Genomic DNA, 20,415 nt, shown 5'->3' on the forward strand with positions numbered 1-20,415 from the left:
ATCCGCCCCTCACAAAGATGGCAGGAGGAAGCGTGTGCGTGCGGGGCGGAAGTAGCTGTCGTCCGAACGCTCCCTTCCACACTTTTCAAGCAATGGGAATCTAACTCCCGCCCTCACAAAGATGGCGGCCGAGCGCTGCGCGTGGCGGAAGTGCTGGGCACGGCGTCGGGGCCGTCGGGAGTTGTAGTTTCTACCGGGCCCTGGCGGCGAGCCGCTGCCTCCCTCGCGGACGGGGCCGGCCAGCTGAAGCCGCCATGCAGCTGCTGCTGGGGCTGCTCTGGCTCCTGGTGCCGGGCTCGGCCGCGCTGGAGCCCATCAGCCTGAGCATCGCCATCGGGGCGGCCTCCGTGCTCACCGGCTACCTGTCCTACCCCAGCTTCTACTGCGGCTTCGTGGAGTGCTGCCCCGGGGAGGCGGACCGGCCCAATACCACCGGTACCGGCCCGGCGGGGGCAGGGGGACCGAACCCAGAGCCGGGGGAGGGGGACCGGCCCAATACCACCGGTACCGGCCCGGCGGGGGCAGGGGGACCGAACCCAGAGCCGGGGGAGGGGGACCGGCCCAATACCACCGGTACCGGCCCGGCGGGGGCAGGGGGACCGAACCCAGAGTCGGGGGAGGGGGACCGGCCCAATACCACCGGTACTGGCCCGGCGGGGGCAGGGGGACCGGCCCAATACCACCGGTACCGGCCCGGCGGGGGCAGAGGGACCGAACCCAGAGCCGGGGGAGGGGGACCGGCCCAATACCACCGGTACCGGCCCAATACCACCGGTACCGGCCCGGCGGGGGCAGGGGGACCGAACCCAGAGCCGGGGGAGGGGGACCGGCCCAATACCACCGGTACCGGCCCGGCAGGGGCAGGGGGACCGAACCCAGAGCCGCGGGAGGGGGACCGGCCCGATACCACCGGTACCGGGCCGGCTGGGGCAGCGGGACCGAGCCGTGGGCCGAACCAGGCGGGGGAGCTGGATCAGAACCGGGGGGGAGCCGAGGCAGGGGCTGGCCCAACGGAACCGGGATCGAACCCGAGCGGACTGGGTTGGTGCTGCCGAGGGCACTAGCTCCACGCTGGAACTGGGCGGCAGGGGACACAAGGGGCAACCCAGTGTAACCGGGGAAAGTGGGACCGAGCCTTGGTGGACCAGCAACTCCAAGCTGGCCCGGTGGAGGTGACATGGGAGAAAGGAGAGCTGCTTGGGATAGACCCTGGGTTTCAAGGGGAAAGAGTGTGGGTTAGTGGAAAGAGCGGAGAACTGGGATCAGCACCCTGGGGTGCTACTCCCAGCCCTGCTACTGCTTGGCAATGTGACCTTGAGAAAAGCACTTGCCTTCTCTGTCTGAAGTTTCCCCATCTGTGAAATGGGGCTGATACTTCAGGTACCTCTGCCTGACATTCTGGGAGCCACGTTCGTTAGCGTTCTTAAAACACTTTGAGATCGTTGGTGTAAGTGCAAATCAATATCGGGCTCTGTTTCCCTAGCGCAGTTACTGAGTCATCTCTAATGTTTCCCAGTGTGGGATAAAGATACCAGACTGCCCAGAGAGAGAGAAATGGGATTCATGATACCATTCAATTTGCAAGCCATTTTCGGAAATCCTTGTTCTTCTAAAATGACCTTCTTTCTTTTTCTCCTTGGATTCTTCAGCACTGAAGGAGGATCTGGATAATAAACTCTTTGGACAGCACCTTGCCAAAGACGTGATCCTGAAAGCAGTGACTGGATTCAGAAACAACCCAAATCCCAAAAAGCCACTCGCTCTCTCCCTACACGGCTGGGGAGGCACGGGTAAAAACTTTGTCAGCCAATTCATCGCAAAGAGCATTCACAAAGCAGGACAGAAAAGCAAATTTGTTCATCTCTTTATAGCCACACTACACTTCCCACATGATCATCAGATTACACTGTATAAGGTAAGAGAGCAAATTTTAACTTCCCCTTGGTGATATCAGTAAATATTAATCATTAAAACTCTACACTGTGAAATTAGATTGTTCTTGGTATGCAACTCCATAGGTGTCTCAAGATTTCAAATAAACTCTTGTATCCAGCTGTTTCTGTGTATTTTCAAACATTCACTGACAAATTTGTGGAGGTGGAATCTAAATATCCCCCTGCAGTGCTAGAAACTGGAATACAACAGCACTGAGTTAAATGCTAAGAAATGGAAAGTGAAACAGACAAATCTGTTTATCTCTTGCTTTTCAGTGTTCCTTGAAGGATTAAAAGTTACTTCCTCTCCTACCTTCCCCTGGGGTTACCCTTCACCGTTCTTTTTACAGCGTTCACTGTTGTGAAATGTCCTCCGCTCAAGCTAAATGAGGTGACTGTAAGGAGCAGACATTTCAGAGGCTTATAAGTGACTGATGCTGATCACCTTGTTTATTCCCTGCAATTTTCATGAAAAGGATAGTCACAGACTGAAGGTTACGTACTCAAAGCATCTTTACATGTTTACAACTGAACGTTTCATGAATCGATTTTTGGTGGTGGTTGTTTTTTGTTATTATTAGTCAAGTAGATGGTAGAAGGCAACAGAGGGTCCTGTTGCCTTCTACCATCTACTTGACTAATAATAACAAAAAACAACCACCACCAAAAATCGATTCATTTTCAGGACCCTCTGTTGCTTTTTACAGATTCAGACTAACACGGCTACCCCTCTGATAGACGGTAGAAGTAGTACTGCAGAAGAAATTTCTTCCTTTCCCCTGTATGGTCTTTTCTCTCTTCCATTTGAACCCTGCTCTTCATGCTTTGATTGCTCAACTGAGGTTGGAAATAAAGTGCTTTATGGTGTCTCTCGTCAAATAACTGGAACAGGATTCACATTCTAGCAGCATGTGGAGGTAGTGGTCATATTCCTCCCTTCAGGAAGCTGGATATAATCAGAGCATTTAAAGGATCATTACTCACACCCCCTCCCAGGTGGTTTTTGCGCTCTCTACCAGTGGGACCTAGTTTTTTTAATGTGTGTTTCTCATTTGTTCCAGGATCAATTGCAAACGTGGATTCGGGGTAACGTGAGCGCCTGTGCCAGGTCCGTGTTCATATTTGATGAAATGGATAAATTGCACCCTGGCCTCATTGATGCCATCAAGCCATTCTTAGACTATTACGAGCAGATTGATGGGGTGTCCTACCGGAGAGCCATCTTTATCTTTCTCAGGTTTGTGGTCTGTCTACTGTGGCAAATCCAGGCTCACACGGGCCTTCGCTGTCACTGTGGTATGTGTCTTGGCCACTCAGAGCTTCCAGGCATCAGCAGGGATAGAGCCCAGATTCTTCTGTCAAAAAGCATGTGCTATCTGAGCTAAAGAAGAAGGTCCATTAGCTGCCTGCATTGCAGGGCCTATGATACAGTTGAGCAATTCTGCCTCCATCCAGCAAAGGACTGTAGCGCATAACACCTTAAAGTGGGCCGATCTGGTAGTCTCATCTAGTAATAGCACGCTGCTATACAGCAGAATGGAGATCAGATCCTGAATCTGTCCCTCATTCCATGTGCTGGGAGCGTTGCACTGGTATCATACTTCACTACGGGGTGGTGGAGAGACCACTTTGCATCACTCAGAGGGCCCACCACATGTGCCGAGCTGATGATTTCTTTTGAGAGGGAGCTACATGACCATTTCTTCTGAGCAAGAGGTATTGTGGCTCAGAAACAACGCTGTAGGGACAATGTGGAATATAGTCCTAAATGACTTAAGCATTGGTTTAAGGCTTTTTATTCTTGTGACATGCTTGCTGTGCAGACAAACATTAGAACAGACGAGTGTTAAATGTAATCCTGCTAGAGAAGAGATATTGGACTCTTCCTATCTTGGGTCTGTACTAAACTCTTTCTCTTATGAACAGTAATGCAGGTGCGGATTTAATTAATAAAGTGGCTCTGGACTTCTGGAGGAGTGGAAAAGACAGGAAGCAGATTCAGCTGAAAGACCTGGAGCCTGTGTTATCTGTAGCAGTCTTCAATAATAAGAATAGTGAGTTATTTTCCCAATGAGTTGGAGGTTCTTTTACTTCATAAACACAGAACATCCTCGCTTGGTGTGTGCTGCTCCAGCTTGCCTCTTTAACCCATGTAATATTGTTGTACACACATTCCCACTCACTTAGGCCCAGATACCACTAGGCACTGAGCACAACAATTCATTGATTTCACTGGGTGCTCGGCACATTTCAGGAGGCATGCTGCAGCTCTCAGGATCAGGTCCTCACGCAATGGAATGTTTGTTTCAGGGAGAAATTATGCCCAGTGTTTCTGGGGCTGGAAGACTCTAATGCACTAACCATTCACCTCTGCAGATTGACCTGAGTTTATAACTTAATTTAGGTCCCAGCGAAAATGATGTTAGATGATCCCAGCCTAGTTCTTAGAAGACAGCTGCCTACCTGATAACTAGGGCCCTACCAAATTCGTGGTTCATTTTGGTCAATTTCATGGTCATGGGATTTTAAAAATCATAAATTTCATGATTTCAGCTATTTAAATCTGAAATTTCACCGTGTTGTAATTTAGGGGCTCCTGACCCAAAAAGGAATTGTGGGGGGAGGTTGCAAGGTTATTGGGGGGGATTTGCGGTACTGCTACCCTTCTGTGTTGCTGCTCGCAATGGTGCTGCCTTCAGAGCTGAGCTGTTAGAGAGCGATGGCTGTTGGCTGGGAGCCCAGCTCTGAAGGCAGAGCTGCCGTCAGCACCAGCGCAGAAGTAAGGATGGCATGGTGTGGTATTGCCACCCTTGCTTCTGTGCTGCTGCTGGCGGGGCGCTGCCTTCAGAGCTGGATGCCCGGCCAACAGCCACCTCTCTCCAGCCGCCCAGCTCCGAAGGCAGCACAGAAGTAAGGTGGCAATACCACAACCTCCCTAAAATAACCTTGCGACCCCCCTAATTTGAGAAACACTGGTCTTCCCTGTGAAATTTGTATAGTATAGGGCAGCAGTTCTCAAACTCTGGGTTGGGACCCCAAAGTGGGTCACAACCCTGTTTTAATGGGGTCGCCAGGCCTGGCTTAGACTTCCTGGGGCCAAAGCCTGAGCCTCTCCACCTGGGCATTGGGGCTCAGATTACAGGCCCCCTGACTGGGACTGAAGCCCTTGGGCTTAACTTTGCCCTCTCCCCCCTCCAGCGGACGGGGCTCGGATGGGCTCAGGCTTCAGTCCCCCGTCCCCCCTCCAGGGGGTCATGTAGTAATTTTTGTTGTCCGAAGGGGGTCATGGTGCAATGAAGTTTGAGAACCCCGGTATAGGGCACACAAAAGACCAGACTTCATGGTGGGAGACCAGATTTCACAGTCTGTGATGTGTTTTTCATGGCTGTGAATTTGGTAGGGCTCCACAGATAACTTAGTAAAATCAAAGACCTCTGCACAGGGGGAAGACCTGCAACTGGACCAGCAGAGGGTGCTGTAGATCAGGAATGAAGTGCACTGACAGAACAGTGTATAGAAGATTCCTGCTTTATGCTTGGTGCAAGCTAATGCCATAAGTAACAAATATTAATCAAAGTCTAAATCTTACATCATTTCCCTAGTGGTGTAAGACCTAGGTGCAATGCATGGGCCTTTCATGTTTGGAAGTGTTGGGGGCTGTTCATCTGTCATTTAGTAAAATCACCTACCTAGAAAACAAGGACCAAGCATTTATTGACAATGGAGGACAGAACTGTCATTAAGATGTTACATTTGTTCTCCCTGACCATTTAAGCAACCTCCTGTCTGATGTTTTCTAGGTGGCTTGTGGCACAGCAGCCTGATCGATAGAAACCTCATTGATTACTTTGTCCCCTTCCTGCCCCTGGAGTACAAGCATCTTAAGATGTGCATCAGGGCAGAAATCGAGTCCGGTGGCAAGAAAATCAACGAGGCGATCGTTGACGAGGTGGCCAAGGAGATGACATTCTTCCCAAAAGATGAGAAAATCTACTCTGTTAAAGGCTGCAAGCTCGTGCTGCAGAAGCTGTTGTTTTATTGGGAGAGGTTATGAGCAATATGGAACTGAGGTGGAACAAGGAACTCTATGCCCTTTCCTTGCTGAAGCACTTTTAATGGCATTTTGAAGTCTGTCTCTTTGCACTTTTAATATTTTGGGACGTGTGGCAGGGATCCTAGGAATGACTGATTTCTTTTATTTTTTTTTAAACCCCAGTGCTCTTCCTTAAACGGGCAGTACCCAAGTGTTGCCTTTTTAATCCAGGATAGACTCTAGAAGTGTTTGAGCATAGCATTCATCACTGGATCCAGCCTTCACTGCATTGTATTTTAACAGCTGAGATTGTTAAAAATTCCATCCTCTCCCTCCAACCCTCTCTACTAGACAACTGGAGTAAAATGAAGGAATCCTTCCGTTTGGCCACAGTCCCTTCCTAGCATATGGAAGGTCCAGTCCTATTCCCATTGAAATCAATGGGAGCTTTGGCCTTGACTTCAGCTGGCGCGTCCAGGGTCCATGATAACGGCAGCAGGGTTGAGGCCTTGATACTTTGCTAGTTCAAATGCCGCTGTGCTGGAGGGACTCCTTGTGCTCTGGAAAGGGTTGGTAGTAGTGTGTTCAGGTCAGTTCTCCAGGGATGGAAAGGCAGGACCTTGGTTCGTTTCTGACTCTAAGCTGCCTCCATGCCTCCTGCTCTAGTGATGTGGAACGTTAAGGTGAACTCAAAGAAATCTTGGGTTGGGGAGAAATTAGTTGCTTCCCTCCACAGTCTCTATCCAAAAGACTCTCTTCTTTCCCCTCCTCATACGAAATTTGAATCAAAGGGAGTCCAAGTGACTGTGGGCTTGGCTGCCAATGGGTATTTCTGTCCCTTTCAGTGGGGGGGAACCGTTCACCAGGGGTTTGACTGCTACAGCACCGCAGGCAAGTGTCTGGGGAAACATTCATGAGGGTTTGACTGTTACAACTTGTCAGGTCAGTATCTGTGCACAAGGGTGGGCATGAGATCCACAAGGTGTTACATTCCCTCCGAGCCACAGCCACGTAATCCAGCAACATCCCCCTTCCCCTCCCCAGACACACCCCTTGCTTGAATGTTACCTGGTAGTAGAAATGATTTTGAATAGTCTATTTTTGATACTATTTTATACTAGATTGTTGAAGTGGAAGTACAAAATCTTTTCCTATAGAACCAGGAAGGGAAAGGGGTGGATGGGAAATATGGTCAAAGAACAACCTCCCGCCATCCCAGCCTTATTTTTAATAGTTTTTAGCAACATTGTAAAATTAATGAGAACCTGCAGCTGGCACGGTCAGTGTGAAACATCTTGTTCCCAGCAGCAAGGTGAAATGGGAACCTGCAGGGTTAGGAAGCTGGGAGAGGATCAACCTTTGCCCATCTAGTAAGGGTGGAATTTTCATATCGCAGCTTACTCACCAAAGACTCAACTTTCTAACTCTCCCGCCCTCCTACTCTTCCCCAGCTGTGAGATGGAAGTGCCTTTACATAAATGGAGGATAAGAAAGCTTAACTTACACATTAAGTGAACTACATAGTATGTGCAGCATGATACCAGTGCAGCTAAGACTCATGGGTGGAAGTTGATTTTATTATGTAGTTGCTGAATTAACTCCTCATATATTGACACTTGTTTTAAGATGGTGTGCAAAACTGCTTTATATTAATGTCTCAAATCAAGCCTGGTTTTGTTCAAACTACCAGCAAGAAAGCTTTAAATGTTCACATTAACCTCTGAAATTGGAGTCAGTTACACTTTTTTATAACCCTGCATGTGGCTTTGTCATAACTGTGACAAACTGTTTACTCTGATGCAATCACTTGAAGTTAACACTAGCTCTTAACCTTGGGACATTGGACTGTTGCTTTGATGTGTGATGTTTTACCTTGATTGGTAACTCTTCCTCAAAAAGATTCTAAACACTGCATCCCTAAATGTCTGGTAGCTCTCCCAGCTCTGATGTTCTGAATGTAAAGTACTCCTGCAGTTTTTAAAACTCTAAGTGTCATAGCTGCAATAAATGTCTTTCATCCTTCAGCTGCCTTTTGACTTATTTAATAACTGCCAGCTGGTAGACACTATCATTCTACTGCTCAATGCCTAGGCATTCATGCTGTGGTATCTCAGGTTCCTCCTGGTCAGGTTTGTTCTAATGAAGTCAGGCCATCTTTAAGTAACAGCTGACTTACCTGCTCCTTCCCAGGGTAAATAAGGTATCCTTGTAAGGATAGACTAGACCTCCCTGTAGCTTTTGGTTGAATTCACTAGTTAATACAGCAGGGTGCCCCAGTGCAACCACACCACTGCAGTTTGCAAAAGTGCCATTCAGGAGTATAGAGGTGGAAGGCCTTCCTGGGTCAGAGAAGTAATGCTCCTTTCAGGTGATAGACCTGAGGTGGGGATTTAGCTGACAGGGTTGCATTTTTACCTGTTTCCAGCAAGAGTGGTTGGAAGTTTGCTCTTCTCACAGCAAGGCTTCAGCATTCCTGCCAGTTTTTTCTATGATGCAATCTGTAGAAATGTAACTTGCCACACATCTTCTGGCAGCGTAGGCTGTATTCAAGCAGGATCTTGGTCCTAACTCTGTTACTCTGACCTGGCCACTTGATTTGTGTCCCAACAAGCAGTTTTCCCCACTGTTACAGTGTAAGTACTGTGGTAGTACCTGCTGGAATTTAAACACCCTATCCTCTAGGCAGCAGGTGGTTAAAATGCCAGCAGCCCAGTATAAACATCCTATCAGTGGGAAATCAGGAAAGTAGTGTTCTATGCAAGACAGGGCAAATGCTCTTTCCTCCCTTCCCCACAGTGCTAGGAATCTAACAGCATTAAGTGCTTTGAGTTCACTAACAGATGGAAGTGCAAAGTATTACTTGGCAGAGTTGCATAATGTTCTTCACTATTGAAAGTGAGAGGTTTAGGATATTGCGATATAAACGAGAGCAGGATTTCTTGAACAGAAACCACCAGGGACAGTGATGGAAGTTTCTTGCTTCCCCTCTCTGCTAATTGCATCATGTCACTATAAGCTTGTAGAATGTAATCCTCATAATTTATGTATTTCAGAAAAGCCAGCAAATAGTGACTGTTTGGAGCACTACACTCTTATTCCAGCTGGTCAGCCCTGCGAGTTTCAAAAACTCAGGCTCCTGGTGGGTTTATGAAACCAGCAGGTTAAAGGGAACCTCTGAGAATGAGCTAACAGATTTAAGTTAATTACATTATCCAAATGTAACAAGAACAAACAGGAAAGGCTTGAATCCTGCTGCTTCATTTCTCTACAGAGGTGTGAAAAGCAGTACACACCAAGTGCTGCACTTTAACTGTTCCATGTGGACACTGCTGGAATGAACTGAAAGGTATCTACTTTGCATAAACATAGTTCTTTTCAAAGAGGACTACATTAATGTAAACTAGGTACAGCGTCCACAGCTGTTACAATGCCGCACCCTGGTGCCTGCTGCAATTCACACACCGCTGGTCTGCCCTGCAGCACAATGTAGACATAGCTACGGCCATCATCACTTACTGATGTCACTAATGAGGGTGACTAGCTACAGTAAGAAGTGGGCAGACAGAGGAAGTGGGGTTTTAATCTACTCTATCAGCTGGACAAATCCAGTCTGTGTTTTAAGCACCTGTAGAATACTGTTGGGACTACAGCATGTGGAAGACTGTTCCTCTTACTAGGAGCCAGGAGCAGGGTTTGCACTAGCATAGCGTTAGAAAGTTCATGCACAATCCCAAGCAGTCTGCCCTAATTGCTTGCTTCATATTGCAAAGCATAATGACTTAGCTAATCTTTAGCAATGGCTAAAGAACCATTTCTCTCCCCACTACCTAGCCCCTTTGTGTCCTAGCTGCAAAAAGTGAACATGAAAGTTTGTAATCAAGCACAGCAGAATGCCTCTAACCAGAAGGCAGAATAAGCATGGTAAGATGGTAAATTTACATACAAAGGTAACCATGAGGCAGTCCCTTCAATATATGCAATTAGCAGAGGTACCGTATACAAATTTTACTGGTGAGAACTTTTATTGAGGGAATGATAAAAATCTTATTTTGAAATTGTGAGAGCTAGAAACGAGTGAAAAAACTTAGCAGTGTTGACATTTATAAATAAAACTGGCAGATGGGCTGCAGTAACTTTGGCATTATTGTAATTAAATATTTTCCCAGGTAGTGTTGACGCCGTCTTCATCCCCTTCCACATGGCACTGCCTTGTAAGACTGGGGTGAAAAATTACCCAGACTGCTGCTTTCTGCATTTAGAAAAGTTTGAAACTAAAGAAAATCTTACAGCTGCCACGTGGACTAAATAGGATTTAACAGATTCTGCCTTCCAATTACTCTGATTCTATGAAACAAACTCCAAACACTGGATTTTAGTAAACAGCCCTTTTCTTCGTTACCACAAAGAAGGAAAAGGAAAGCGACTGAGTGTCACTGCTACAATTCACAGCAAACAGCCAAAGAAAGAACTAACTCCATTACAGGGACATAGTCAATGACTTTGCTGCAGTTCCTCTTCTTACTCAGCCTTGTTTCACATACTGACCTTCCCCTAATGCAGTTTGGCACCAGAAGGAACAGTTTACACCCTTGTTTTTATAAAAATGGCACTACATCATGCTAGGTGAAAGGACATACGGGCTCACTCCTGCACTTTGGTTCCAATACAGCTGGGAACACCAAGGGTGGTTATTTTTAAGAAAACAAACAAACCTGCATATCCACTTTTCAAAGGACAGTCTGGGAAATACCCCACCCACAACTCCTAGGAATGGTCTTGCAGATATAAGGGCCTTGATTAAAATATTCTGTACCATCTGGAAACCACTTCTACAAATTAAAACCTAATTAAAACCAGATCAAAACTGCAGGTCTAATGTACATAGCCGTGTTCCACTGAACAATTGTAGCAATCAACCAATCCATGATTTGAGATAAACCATAGACACTGTTAGACAATGCTCTGGAAGGGGTGACTGCTCCATGCACAGTTCTTTCCTAACTTCATGGCACAGGACTGACATCTTTTGAAGATATGACTATTACAAGGCTCCCCCAGAATAAAAAGACAAGTGTATTGCCACTTATTTACATCAGGCAATTAAATGACAATGTTCCTTTTTTTTTTTTTTTAAAAAGTGCTTGACAAATGAAATGTTTCGGTTTCTCCACTTTGTGATTAGGTTCATTTTTTCCTTTGCAGATCACAGCTTCGTAAAACATTATAAGTCATAGTAAAAATCCAGCTTGGTGAACACAGTTTTGCATCCTTTATCAGAGTAGATTTTCTCCTCCTTGGGGAAGTAGGTCAACTCGTCAGCTACTTTGGTTATGATTTCTTCATCCACCATGTAGCCACGTGATTCAAGTTCAACCCTGACACACATTTTCACGTGTTTGTACTCCAGAGGCAGAAAGGGGACAAAATAATCAATGAGGTTTCTGTCGATCAGGCTGCTGTGCCAAAAGCCGCCTGCAAAAAATACTGTTGGTTAGTGCACCTTTTGTGGAGATTGACAGCTAGTAGGGAGGGGGCTATATTTATCACAACTCCCTGCTACCCACCCTAAAGTTGTTTACTCTTGGTTTTTATTCTTATCACAATCACTTCTACTTGTATAAGGTCACACATTGCCACGGTATGAGAGTGGCTTCACTTTAAGCCAAGCAGGATGGACACAGAAACATCATATATTGGAGCTGTTGCTGCATGTCAAGGTTTCAAGACTAGCGGCACCTCTGCCCTCTCCCCAGTCTCTGAGTGCAGCCCCTCAGGTGTTAGGCTCCAAGCCTTTACCTATCCTGGGGCAGAATCCTACAATTCTCCCACTTTTAGACTGGGTCCTGGCTACAGTATCTGGTGGATCAACCGTGCTTTCCCTAACGGGTCCAACTGGGTTCGGGTACCTGCGGTTCTTCCCTTCAGGAGCCCATGACCAGCAGTAAATACACTGACCAGACAGCCTTTTCAAATCAAAGTATTGTTTAATCTTAGCAGTAGGAATAAAGCATAACATAAAGAGGATTTTAAAACAACAAAAGGGCGGTGCACATGTCTATCTTACCTATGGCTTACCATCAGGATGAAGTTTAATAAGGACAAATGCAAAGTGCTTCACTTAGGAAGGAACAATCAGTTTCACACATACAGAATGGGAAGAGACTGTCTAGGAAGGAGTACGGCAGAAAGGGATCTAGGGGTTATAGTGGACCACAAGCTAAATATGAGTCAACAGTGTGATGCTGTTGCAAAAAAAGCAAACGCGATTCTGGGATGTATTAACAGGTGTGTTGTGAACAAGACACGAGAAGTCATTCTTCCGCTCTACTCTGCGCTGGTTAGGCCTCAACTGGAGTATTGTGTTCAGTTCTGGGCACCGCATTTCAAGAAAGATGTGGAGAAATTGGAGAGGGTCCAGAGAAGAGCAACAAGAATGATTAAAGGTCTAGAGAACATAACCTATGAAGGAAGGCTGAAAGAATTGGGTTTGTTTAGTTTGGAAAAGAGAAGACTGAGAGGGGACATGGTAGCAGTTTTCAGGTATCTAAAAGGGTGTCATAAGGAGGTGGGAGAAAACTTGTTTATCTTAGCCTCTATGGACAGAACAAGAAGCAATGGGTTTAAACTGCAGCAAGGGAGGTTTAGGTTGGACATTAGGAAAAAGTTCCTAACTGTCAGGGTGGTTAAACACTGCAATAAACTGCCTAGGGAGGTTGTGGAATCTTCATCTCTGGAGATATTTAAGAGTAGGTTAGATAAATGTCTATCAGGGACGATCTAGACAGTATTTGGTCTGGCCATGAGGGCAGGGGACTGGACTCGATGACCTCTCGAGGTCCCTTCCAGTCCTAGAGTCTATGAATCTATGAATCTCCCTGTCTTGGAAACCTAGGAAGGCTTTACTGCTTCAGACCCTCCAGCAGGTTCTATGAGTGTTTCAGTTTATTCCCCACAAACAACTACCTGACCTCTCACCAGGGAGTCTTTTAAATGGTCATTTTCATTCCCAGGCTGGTCAAAACAAGGTCTGTAATTTGCCTGGAGCCAAGGAAGTAGGTTCTTCACAGTTAATATCTCAAGTATTTTCTCTTAGCCACCTTCAAGTGTTTACGAGGGCATGTTTTTATTTCCCAACCATCTACTGTTAAACTAAACTAACATGCACACAGCAGATATCCCAATATTTACCCAACGCAGCAGAGTGGGTAGAATTAAATCAAAGCGATTTAAAACTACCAAAGTTTAATCCTGATGTAAATCAGCAAGCAGGAAAACTTGATTAAATCATCGGTTTTAATGGAGTTTTTCATTTGTACTTTAGTTACTTTCCTAAAGAAAGGAGGATTCTTATTGGTTGGTAACCATTAAAACAGGTTGGTTTCCAATTGAATAGAGCCTTTACATTAAATGTGGTGCTTTTGTTGGGGGTGGGGGAAGCTAAGAGGATGTGCTATAACCTATACACAGGTAAGCAATTATATAGCTTCATTTATATTTATTCAGATTTTTAATTTTTGTATTTTTTATTATACCAGAAATGGTGAACGATACACTTATTTACTAAAAATAAATAAATGTATTTTTGATTTGTGTCTAAAAGTTTATCAAAACGTTTTGCATTTAAAACTGATTTCTTAAAGAAAATACTATCCGTGGTTAGTGAATTTAACTGCTTGTTTCACGTTACCATCTTCAGGATTGTAGAACTAGTACACGTCATCTTCTGACACAGATTGGAAGAGGAAAACAAGTTTTCTTGTTTCGTCAACTCCCATTGATTTCTTATCTTGAATGAAATAGTCATTGAACTGATCAAACTGAGTAACAAACAAAACCAACTCTCTCTGCATCTGCTGAAGAGCGTACTGCTGTCAAAAGCTGGTTTAGCACTTCAACACACACTGGTTTGGCCAGTGACTTCCATCAGTTCAGTGGTCTGACTTTCTTTAAAATTTGGCAGCCACCATGTAATGCTTCATATTTTATATTTAATTTAAATTTTAATAGATTATAATAAGTTTAGGCCTTAACATTGGTTGTCCTAACCAGATGTTTAATTTTAAATAGGTTTATTTTAAAAAAAATTAAAATAATTTGAACAAAAAGGTCTGATTTTAATTTTTTTTAAACCGTCTATTTATCCATACTGTGTTGTAGACACAGTGAACTTCTCAAGAGCCAGGTCACCTACAATATTAATAAATTACAGAGCAGTGCCATGTCCTTCACACTGCACCATTCCTCTCCACCTCAAATCAGCAACCAAACAGCATCAGTCTGAATACTTCATGACTATACCATGGCATGTCCCTGCCCGAAAACTGGAGTTCACACTGAGCTGCAACTGCTGCTGCCACACCAGTTCACATCAACTCTAGCCCTGCCACTTTGTTTCTCTCTCAGTAAATAAACCTGTGTGCACTTTCACCATGGTAAAAGCAGTTCCTCTCTCTCTCCCTAAAGCTGCTCAAAACAACATCAACCAACAGATGCAGAATCCATCGTTTAACACACCAGTCACTGAGTGCATTTCTTAGTTTGTCATCCCGTGGACTGCTCTGTTGGAGAGCTGTAATAGTCTGGGTCCATTGTTAGAAGGTTTATTTCTAAGCTATTGTTAAAAATAACTTTGTAACTATACAGCTATGCCATTATAATTTAGGGAAAACAGTAACTCAGGCTGGCAATCCATCTGCCCTCAATTCTGAAGGGCAAGGAAGGATTGGGGTGTGGCGTTTATCGTGCAGCCTCCAATTATGAGCCAAAGAAATCTATCTACAGTCTTGGGAAGGGGAATGGCAACCTTCCTCATCAGAGATAGTAGCTCAGTGCCACAGGCAGCAAAAAGATGCATAAAATAATCCCACTTAAAAGTTGCATATAGTCTGTTGAAGAGTCAAACTATGTAAAGAGTGAAATATTATAGCAATCCCATGATTACCACTGGGACTATTATAGCTGAAACATTTGTTTCTTAGGTGTTCTCCAAAAGAGAGGCAGTTGGCAAATACCAGAAATAGATGCAGAATCACTCATTCAAAGAGAAGAATTTTTAGCCACGGGAATAATCAATATTACTCACTATTCTTGTTGTTGAAGACAGACAGAGACACTCCAGCTTCCAGGTCTTTGAGTTCCATGTCTTCCCTTTTCTTTCCACTTTTCCAGAAGTCTAATGCCACCTCTGTTATCTTTTCAGCCCCCGCATTGCTGCGTGAAGGAAGGAAAAGGATTTCAGCTGGATGTGTTTCACAGAGCATTCAGTTTACAGCATTGCAATTATTTCACAGATGCTCCTTACCTGAGAAAGATGAAGATGGCACGCCGATAGGATACTCCATCAAGCTGCTCGTAATAGTCCAAGAACGGTTTGATGGAATCAATGAGCCCTGCGTGCATTTTATCCATTTCATCAAATATAAAGATTGACCTGCCACAGGCGCTCACGTTTCCCCGAATCCATGACTGCAACTGGTCCTATGTTACACAAAAAGAAAGAAGAATGCAAAGTCCATTTGCATCAAAGTCACGTTAAAGACAAAGGAAATATGTAGATTTTAGATCACCGCTTTCCATTCAAAAGCAGTAACTTCAATTGTACACCTGTAATTGTATGAATTTCTTGATCAAAAACTGGTTAAAAGGTCAACAGTAAATAATGATAAAAAGAACAGTAACAGAAATGCATTCTGGTTGTTAAAATAACCTTAAAAACCCAGGTGAGTTACCAGAATCGGTCTGCCAGATACCCATGAAAAGGACTATACTTCAAGCCAGTGAATTAACATTAATACAAAGCAGTGATCTGGCTTGTAGGACAAAGTGAAGCCCACTGGGGCAAACTTTTTTCTCTGGTGCTAATACTCTGCAGTCATATAGCATATTCCATCTTTAGATCTCAAAACATTACCCAGCTAACGAATGTTGCACAAATTGAGTCAGCGAGAGATTAAGTGACTTAGCCAAGGTCACATAATAAAATCACAGGAACAGCTAGGAATAGAACCTAGAATCGTAACTCCTAGTCCCGGGCTTTAACTACTAGTAAGTAATTAACTGGAGGTGATTAAAAACCGTTCAAAAGTGTAGCTTTGTTCAGGAAGGGGGTTAACCTCATGTAAGTATTTTATTATATGGCACAGGGGTTTACCCACTGTTAAATGTTATGTTTAAGATTATCAATGAGAAAGAAAAGGAACTGGGACAGTTGATTTAAAACCAACAATGACTCTGCTGATCACCTTCAGTGATGACCATCATTTTACCAGTCTCACTATTATTTGGTTCCTGCACATGAGTGAGGCAGTGCAGGGAAGACTCCACTGCCTGTGCGATGGATAAAGAGGGCTTTCGTTTCTAGCACTGTCCATGTGGTAAATTTCACAAGCCGTTTTTCTTTGACAGTGAAGAGCATAAAAATCCATTTCTTCCACTGCATTTCGGAAAGCCTCAGCTGGGGCAGGACAATAGAAAGCTTTACAAGGGGAAATGTATAAACGAGAGAAAAAGTAGAATTCTCCATTTTAAAAGCTAACGTATAGACTGATCCATTCCTTTAAGTCTTCAATATGCATACATTGTGTGTTTACAGGTTCAAAACACTGTCCAAACATTCACTAATCAGCATAATACTCCTACTAGGTAGAAAAGTTTCACCCTCATTTCGCAGGCAGCAGAAGAGACTCTCTCACACAACCCAGTGGCAGAATCGGGATTAAAATTCAGGAACACAAGCAATGGTATTTCTCAGAACTGTGCTGCCTCACATATCTACCTGCCTAAGGTACTTATATAGCCCCTGTTACTGGGGTATCTCAGCATTTCACAAGCTTTAATGTATTCATGCTCACAACATCCCTGTGAGGGACAAAGTACTACTAGCCCCGTTTTTCAATTGGGAAACTGAGGCAGGGAAAGACAAAGTCACATGCCCAAAATTACACAGGAAGCCTGTGGAGGGATACTTGGGTTCAGTTCTCTGCTCCAAGTCCCATGTTGATGCCCTACCCGTGTCCTTTCCCTCTGGATAGAAACATGAGAGGATGCATAAACAATTTTTTTTTTTTTTTTTTTTTACACAGGGAAATCCGGGGAAATCCATCCCTAAACGTTAGGGTTTACACATTTGCACTTCAGACTCAGCATACATTGTATTTTACTGTTTCAGATAAAAAGTCTTCACTTGCTAGTACTGCTGATCTCATAACCTTTATAAACCAACAAAAGAGATAACCCCCACAATCACTTATGATGAGCTCCAAAATGCACTCTTACCTTGTACTGGCCAATACTATGTGCATGGGGAAAATGCAAAGTAGACACAAACTGATGGACATAATTGCTGTTCAGGCCTCCTTCATAGATACTCTCTGCAATTATTTTACTGACAAAGTTTTTGCCAGTACCAGTCCATCCATGCAAGGAGAGGGTGAGAGGCTTTTTGGGATTTGTATTGTTCAAGAAGCCAGTCACAGCTTTCACAATCACCTTCTTCACGAGGTGCTGACCAAACAGTTTCTTGTCCAAATCCCCCTGCAATGCTGAGTGAAGGAGACACCAATCAGATAAGTAGAAAAGAAGGTGATACGTTTCAGTGTTTCTAACCTGCTTCAGAGCGCAGGACCCTTTGATAACATTATCCAGGGGTACCCAAACTTTGCTCATCCCAGGGCGGCTGGGGATCAAAAAGCTACCCAGACTAGAACAGAGCAACCAACTTTCTCTTTAATATATAGATATGACCAGTGGAGACTACAGACCCTAGCATGTGATGTTCTGGTTCCAGCTGCCAAACACTACCCCATGTTCCTATGGAGAGAAACATAACACCAAGTCCCCCTTTTACTCCACCTCCTTCCACCTGGAAGGAGCCACACATCCCTTTAGAGAAGGCAGAGCCCAGTCCTCCCTAGAGCCCCCCAAAACAGGCCCCTAGGCCCTTTCCTCTAGCGACAGCCTCCCTGCACCTCCTTGGGATCCTACCTCTAATCGCCTATCCCTGCTACTCGCCACCTTCCTCTGCCTGCTGCCCCATATCCCTCTCCCCAGCGACCCTGCCCCCCTCTCTCAGGGTGCATCTTCCTAGGGCCCCCCCCATCCTTCCCCAGCTTAAATAGCCCTCACGCTCAACCCCGCCCTATAGGGACAACTCTCAAGCCCTCCCCAACCCTGTACTTACGCCATAACTGCCACCCCCGCCCCGCCCGTACCTGCTCCCGCCCGGGCCCCCTCCCGCTGGAGGCAGCACTCCCTGAAGTAGCAGTAGAGGCGGGGATAGGAGATGAGGCCGGTGAGCGCTGAGGCGGCGCCAGCCAGCGCCAGCCCGAGGCTGATGGGCTCCACCGTCTGCACCGGGCTCAGCAGCAACACAAGGCCCAGGGCAACCCCCAGCGGCCCCCGCAGCAGCTTCATACCCCCTCCGCCAGGCCACCACAGCCCCGAGCCTGCCAGCCGCCACTCCCACCCAGCACCGGCACTTCCGCATCCGGCCAAGCCGCTTCCGGCGCCGCCATCTTGGTTGTGGGCAGAGGCCTGGGCCAGGGGCTGAAGGAGCGGGCGTGAGGAGGCGGCGGCGGCCATTTTGGAAACAGAAGCATTAACTGTCACGTGACCGAAATGTGCCCTCCCATTGGAACGCTATGCGGCAGGTCACGTGTCACGACACGCGCTCAAGCATGCAATAACTCAGATCGTCATCATGACGTAGGATCCGGAGCCATCTGTCTTAATATCACAGCAGCGTGTGGTGACATGGGTTCCGCGTGCCCCAGCGGTGCCAGCTTGTCCCGACACCGACACCAGCAGGAAGCACCTGGCACTGCTGACAGGCAAAGCACCAGCCGCTCTTGGGACAATAGCAGGTGGCCACAGATCCCCTGCTCAAGGGGCACCCAACCAGCTCGTCACCACCACCACCCCCCCCGTTAGCCTAAAAGGAAACCCCCACATGTTCTGGTAGAGCTTTTCTGTGCGGCTCCTAGTTCATTCTGTGCGGCCCAACAGGTAGAAGCCGGGGTGGAAGGAGGGCAAGGCTATTATATAAACCCTTTAAGATCCAGCACCATTGAGAAGAGTAATAAATAATGCTTTCGGTCTGTCTCCTCAGTCACTGCTGCTTGATAAAAGCCCATTTACATCCGCTCATGCTAAAAAAATGAATACAATATTGGCACTGCTTTCAGCAAGACCGATTCATTGCACTTCCTCTTAGGAACAGGCTTGTCAATTTGTTTAAAATGGTATTTTCATGCTTGCTAAATCAGGTGGTTTTACATATCAATGCACTGTTGATCCCTGGGTTAAAGTGGTCTTGAGCATCACTAAAAGGAACTGGAAACCTTTGGATTCACATGTTTTGTTTACCAGGCCATCAAACATGAGTTACAGCAAATGCAAGAATGTAACTCACTGATAAATCAACTCTTTTTCAGCTATAAATATGAAAAGAGGGTGGTGGCTCTGTAGCTGCACAATTGTGACTGTTAATGAGGTCTGGAGTAATGTTTCTAATTTAACGGAACAATATTTGTTAAGTTTCAGAGTAGCAGCCGTGTTAGTCTGTATCCGCAAAAAGAACAGGAGTACTTGTGGCACCTTAGAGACTAACAAATTTATTAGAGCATAAGCTTTCGTGGACTACAGCCCACTTCTATATGCATCCGAAGAAGTGGGCTGTAGTCCACGAAAGCTTATGCTCTAATAAATTTGTTAGTCTCTAAGGTGCCACAAGTACTCCTAATATTTGTTAAGTCATCTTTTGAGGAAAAGATTTAAATATTTGAAATCTCCATGCTATTTATGCATACTCTAAATGCTAGGTGATGTACTATTGTAATCTCTATTTATTATAAATTTTATGTACATAACAGCACCTGTTAAGATATAGACTGGTCATATTTTTAAACAGTGTAGGAGCTTGCCATCTGTGTTGCTTAGACATAACAATCAACTATTAGATGACAGGTCAATATACCAAAACACAAGATCACAGAACTTTTCACCCCAGGACCAAAATCACTTAAAGACTCATTTCCCCCCATTTTACAGATGACGTTAAGCACAGACATTAAACGTGTTCCAGATGACAGAGTCTGTCAGTGGCAGAATCACTGAGCTGGTATCTAGACTCTCAGGGTATGTCTACACAGCAAGTGGCAGCCCTCAGCAGCTAATCTCAGGGTCCAGATTGACAGACTCAGGTTTGCAGCACTTGTGCTACAGCGCTAAAAATAGCTGTATAGATGTTTAGGCTCAAACTGGAGCTTGGGCTCTAAGGCCTGGTCCACACTAACCCCCCCACTTCGGACTAAGGTACGCAAATTCAGCTACATTAATAACGTAGCTGAATTCGAAGTACCTTAGTCCGAACTTACCGCGGGTCCAGACGCGGCAGGGAGGCTCCCCCGCCGATGCCACATACTCCTCTCGCTGAACTGGAGTACCAGCATC

General features: G+C 45.5%; 2 protein-coding genes across 2 annotated transcripts; one reads left to right on the forward strand and one right to left on the reverse strand.

The window, feature by feature from the left end:
* The first annotated feature begins 104 nt into the window (after positions 1–104).
* On the forward strand, positions 105–7,989 carry LOC101941762 (torsin-1A). The gene is made up of 5 exons (XM_065572655.1): positions 105–435; positions 1,650–1,915; positions 2,996–3,171; positions 3,861–3,988; positions 5,735–7,989. The coding sequence occupies exons 1-5, from the start codon at positions 255–257 to the stop codon at positions 5,986–5,988; spliced, it is 1,005 nt and encodes a 334-aa protein (XP_065428727.1). The 5' UTR covers positions 105–254; the 3' UTR covers positions 5,989–7,989.
* Positions 6,150–18,550, reverse strand: TOR1A (torsin family 1 member A). The gene is made up of 5 exons (XM_008169194.4): positions 18,177–18,550; positions 17,242–17,507; positions 15,269–15,444; positions 15,050–15,177; positions 6,150–11,439 (listed from the first exon to the last, which is right to left on the reverse strand). The coding sequence occupies exons 1-5, from the start codon at positions 18,544–18,546 to the stop codon at positions 11,189–11,191; spliced, it is 1,191 nt and encodes a 396-aa protein (XP_008167416.2). The 5' UTR covers positions 18,547–18,550; the 3' UTR covers positions 6,150–11,188.
* Positions 18,551–20,415: the final 1,865 nt, after the last annotated feature.

Source organism: Chrysemys picta, chromosome 18 (genome assembly GCF_011386835.1).
Source record: "Chrysemys picta bellii isolate R12L10 chromosome 18, ASM1138683v2, whole genome shotgun sequence".
Classification (NCBI taxonomy): domain Eukaryota; kingdom Metazoa; phylum Chordata; order Testudines; family Emydidae; genus Chrysemys; species Chrysemys picta.